This window comes from Chaetura pelagica, unplaced genomic scaffold (genome assembly GCF_000747805.2).
Source record: "Chaetura pelagica isolate M959 unplaced genomic scaffold, ChaPel_1.0 scaffold1094, whole genome shotgun sequence".
NCBI classification, from domain to species: Eukaryota; Metazoa; Chordata; class Aves; order Apodiformes; family Apodidae; genus Chaetura; species Chaetura pelagica.
Window position 1 is genome coordinate 3,672 of NW_009953108.1, and position 4,899 is coordinate 8,570.

The window sequence follows — 4,899 nt, forward strand, 5'->3', positions numbered from 1 at the left end:
AGAGGAGGGACATGAATTTTCCACCTTAGCTACCTGCAAATAAGCCCAGTCTGTGTTTGCAGCCTGACCCCCTGTCACTGGTGCGTTATATCCAATTCCTTCTCTTGTTCTCAGCTCTGGGTGAGGCAGTTGGAATTCAGTCTCCTGGCTGATTGCAGACACCACAGGAAGAGGGGCTCCTGTGCTGCCACTTCTCCACCCTTTGAGCAGTTGCTGTAGTTGTGAGGCAGCAAGACAGGACTGTAAATATTTTATTTATCTGTTTTTATTCCAGCCGGAAGAGGAGTCAAAAGAGGAAGCAGCACCAGCTAAGCCTGTGGTAGGAATTATTTACCCTCCTCCAGAAGTCAGGAATATTGTTGACAAGACTGCCAGCTTCGTAGCCAGGTAAATGACACTGGTGTCACCTCATGTTTCCTGGGGGTTCATCCTTGTCTCCAGTGCTGATATCTGCCCATCTCCAGAGCCTGAAGCAGGTCATAGTCCCATGGCTCATTGTGCAGAATTTTAAGGACTGTCTGTACCAGTGAGACTGGAAAAGAACCACCAATATTCCACCCAGGAGGTGCAGAACAGTCTTTGCTAGAATGATGACGAGGTAAATTAAGTTCTTGGCAAAATCTCCAGCCTGTGCTGCAATGACCAGGGGCCAGTTGCAGTTCATTCTCCAGCTCCTGGGGAGACGAGTGCTCAGCTCTAGGGAGTCTGATCCTCCCTCAGGACACATGAACTGCCCATCATGTCTGGGTGGTTTTCCCCTGTTGATGGTAGCAGAATGATCAGCATGAGTGTAGGTTTCCAGTTTAGGTGAAGAGTCTGAAAGTTGAATAAGTCTCATTCATTTGGGCCTCCTGTATTTGCCTAATGTCATCGTTCCGCAAGTGCCAGCTGTTACTGCCAGCTGGACCATCTTCCTGTGCTGTGTTGGCCAGTGCTGGGGTATTTCTGGCTCTCTGCTCTCTATGTGAGGTTTCAAGGGGCTGGATCTGGGTCTTCCTGCAGAGTACCAGCAGCACAGGAGGTAAATCCCCTCCTCAGCTGATGGAATTCTTACCCTTCCTGGCACCAGCCAGGCTGAAAGCGTTTCCACCTTGCTGCTGGGGTCACTGGGAGTGTAAGACAATTCCTCAGGGCAGGTCTGGTCTAGCCAGAGACCCTCATTGTGTACTGATCCCCAGGGCTGCCAGGGAGTGTCTGCTGCCTTCCTTTGCCCTTCAGAGCTGTAAAGCCCTCCTTGTTTGGAAGAGTCTTCATGTCTAACCCAGACCTGGGGGAACCAGAGAACCACAGAGAAATGGGGAGCAGCAGCTGTGGGGTCTCAGACTGCGCTGTACTCATGTCTTCTGCTTGGGGTGGGAGAAGAGGACATCATCTGGATTAAAGCTGAGGGCTGTCTGAAACACAGTTCTCCAGGGCAGCTGCTTTCTGCACAGGCTGCTCATCACCTGCTCCTTTCCTTAGATCAGCTTTCTGGAAATGAAATTAGTCTTACAAGCTTGGTAACAGAGCAAGTAGAATGAATCTAGTGAGTTACTTGTAAACTTGATCCAATAAATTTTCTAGTCCAGTAAATGAGCTTTTGTTTGTATGTAGCTCAGTGAGATTGTGGAATGCTTGTGAGTTGTTGGCTGTCTTAGGTACTTGCTGTGAAGCATTATAGACTGAATTAAGCCAAATGCCTTATAACTTGTGTGTGCACAACTGCTGCTGTGCTGGGTGTGAGTTACTTAGGGGTGAACTCCTTCCATGCAGGAGAGAAAATTGTCTTCTTGAGGTCTGATACATCGATAACTGGCTATGAAAGAAACAGACATCTCACTTGAGTTGATGCCATTCATCTACAATTTTTCTCTTTTTCTGTCCCAGAAATGGTCCAGAATTTGAAGCTCGAATTCGTCAGAATGAAATAAATAACCCCAAGTTCAATTTCTTGAACCCCAATGACCCTTACCATGCCTACTACCGGCACAAGGTCAGCGAGTTCAAAGAGGGCAAAGCCCAGGAGCCCTCGGCTGCTGTTCCCAAGGTCATGCAGCAGCAGCAAAGTGCTCAGCAGCAGCTTCCCCAGAAGGTAAGTGTCCCTTCTTGCTTTGTTCAAGAAATTGGCTTCTGACTGGTTGTGTCACAGCCTGAGGTCACGCAGAAGATCTGAGAGACCAGGCAGATGGAGGAGTTAGTTACACAGCTGCAAAGATGACAGCACTGAGAGGCTTGGAGTTCTGTGTCTGGAACTTGGTTTTGATGCAGAGTTTCATCCCCCAGTTGCCAGTTGCTCAGAGTTAGGTGTGAAGCTCAGTTACTCCCTGGTTTTACTTGATCCATTTTGATTCTATTTAGTTTTGTATTTTGTGGTTCTTACAGTAGGGGTGGCTCAGGCTGTGTGAGCTCAGGACTCCTCCCATAGGCAAGCCCTTCAGAATCCCTTGGGGTCCAGTCTGGGCTTGGTGCATCCCCTGTTCTGTGGGAACATTTCTTTTTTTCTGCTGGAAGAATCGACTTCCACTTAAAACGTGGAGTTCCAAGTGTTGCTGCTCTGGGGTAGCTGGGCCTTGTGCAGAGCAGGTGGAGAAAGGGCACCGAGGAGCCCAGGTCTTCTGCATGTGTGTGTGGGCAGCAGTTGCTCCATGAGGTGCTGGCCATCCTGGAGGGTGGCACTGGAGTCCTGATAGTTCCTAGGCAGCTGTTGGACCAGCCTTAGTTTTACACAGGCCTAAATACAGGTGTTCAGAGCTATCCCGTGGGAATGATTCTTCTCCTTGCAGCTGCTGTGATATCTAGATATCTAGGTGTTGCTTTCCCATCAGCTGAAGGAGAAACGGGCTCTCCCAAGCGTTTGGTACCAAGTTCTTTCTCCAGTTGCTGAGCCCTCTCCATTCTGCTCTGCAGGTGCAGGCCCAGGTGATCCAGGAGACAGTTGTTCCAAAGGAGCCACCTCCAGAGTTCGAGTTCATCGCGGATCCTCCCTCCATCTCAGCCTTTGACCTGGACGTGGTGAAGCTCACGGCGCAGTTCGTGGCTCGCAATGGGCGGCAGTTCCTGACTCAGTTGATGCAGAAGGAGCAGAGGAACTACCAGTTTGACTTCCTTCGCCCCCAGCACAGCCTCTTCAACTACTTCACTAAGCTGGTTGAGCAGTACACAAAGGTACCTGGGGCAGTTTCCCTGCCAGGCTGATTCCTGCAGCAGCAGTGTTGATTTTTGAAGAGCAGGCCCCACAAACACCCAGAGTGGAGATAGGTGAAGGTCCAGGAGTCCATCCTTTGCATCTTGCCCTTAAGTAGAGTGATCTGTGCAGTGATGAACACAGTGGGCTGGTACTTAACTGTGTCAGACACTGCTGTGGGATAGGTAAAAGCTGTGGGTTTGTACCTACAGAGGGTAGTTGGAAGGCCAAGAGTGACTATTTTTAAATCAAGTATGAGCAATAAGTGATAAGAAGGTTGGAACAGAGTAAATGGAACAGAGCCCCAAGGGTCTGCTGGTATCTTTACCAGTGTGGAAAGAGAGTAGTTAGTTGCTTTTAAGGAGACTTTTCAAAAATAATTGTCACCAACTGTCGTGCAACTTACCTTTCAGATCCTGATCCCACCAAAAGGCTTACTTCTCAAACTCAAGAAAGAGGCTGAAAATCCCAAGGAAGTCCTAGACCAGGTAATCCCTGAGCAAACTGCACAACTGCTGATGTGTTTTGGTTGTGTGTTGAGTTTTTTCTCTTTGCATGTTTGTGACTTATTGGCAACAAATGCAAATATACAGAGAATCAAACAACTCCTGCTCAAACTGGGAGTTGGGCACAGGGTGATGAGCCTGCCCAGAAGCTGCTGGCTGGTGTTCGTACTGAGGACAGGTTACCTGTGGCAGCATCACAGAATCACAGAGTGGTGGGGGTTGGAAGAGACCTCTGGAGACCATCTAGTCCAATTCCCCTACCAGAGCAGGGTCACCCAGAGCAGGTGCCACAGGATGGCATCCAGGTGGGTTTGGAGTGTCTCCAGTGATGGAAACTCCACAACTGCTCTGAGCAGCCTGTCCCAGTGCTTTGCCACCCTTGCAGTCAGGAAGTTCTTTCTCATATTTAGGTGGAACTTCCTATATTCACATTTGTGCCCCTTCCCTCTTGTCCTGTCACTGGGCACCACTGGAAAAAGACTGTCCCCTCCTCCTGACACCCAGCCTTTAAGTATTGATAAGATCCCCCCTCAGTCTTCTCCAGACTAAAAAGCCCCAAGTCATAGAATCCTAGAATGCCAGGTTGGAAGGGACCTCAAGAATCACCTGGTCCAACCTTTCTAGGTATGACTCTAGTTTGTATGAGGTGGCTCAGCATCCTGTTAAGCTCAGACTTTAAACTGTCCAATGTGGGGGAATCCACCACTTCCCTTGGGAGACTATTCCAATGATTGATTGTCCCCATGGTGAAAAAGTCCCTCAACCTTTCCTCATAAGAGGCATGTTCTAGTCCCTCATCATTTTCATAGCCCTTTGCTGTCCCCTTTCCAGTAGTTCCTTGTCCTTCATAAACTGGGGAGCTCAGAACAGTTCTCCAAATGTGTCCTTACCAGGGCAGAGCAGAGGGGCAGGAGAACCTCCCTGACCTGCTGGCCACACTCTTCTTCCTGATATTCACATGGAACCTCATATGCTCTAGTTTGCATCCATTGCCCCTTGTCCTGTCACTGGACATCACTGCACAAAGCCTGGCTCTGTCCTCCTGACACTCCCCCTTTACATATTTGTAACCACTGATGAGGTTGCCCCTCAGTCTCCTCCAAGCCTCAGCAGGGAGATGTTCCCCTCCCTCCAGCATCTCTGTGGCTCTGCCCTGGGCTCTTCCCAGCAGTTCCCTGTCCTTCTGGAACTGAGGGGCCCAGAACTGGGCACAATACTCCAGATGTGGCC

At 49.5% G+C, this 4,899-nt stretch overlaps 1 protein-coding gene across 1 annotated transcript in view; it reads left to right on the forward strand.

The window, feature by feature from the left end:
• Positions 1 to 274: 274 nt before the first annotated feature.
• SF3A1 (splicing factor 3a, subunit 1, 120kDa) overlaps positions 275 to 4,899 on the forward strand; it is a gene marked incomplete at its 5' end in the record, with an annotated part of 14,342 nt that continues 9,717 nt past the window's right edge. The window contains 4 exons of the mRNA XM_009997285.1: positions 275 to 387; positions 1,867 to 2,071; positions 2,887 to 3,144; positions 3,577 to 3,651. Coding sequence (XP_009995587.1) covers positions 275 to 387; positions 1,867 to 2,071; positions 2,887 to 3,144; positions 3,577 to 3,651 — 651 coding nt within the window. The remainder of the gene's footprint in view (positions 388 to 1,866; positions 2,072 to 2,886; positions 3,145 to 3,576; positions 3,652 to 4,899) is intronic.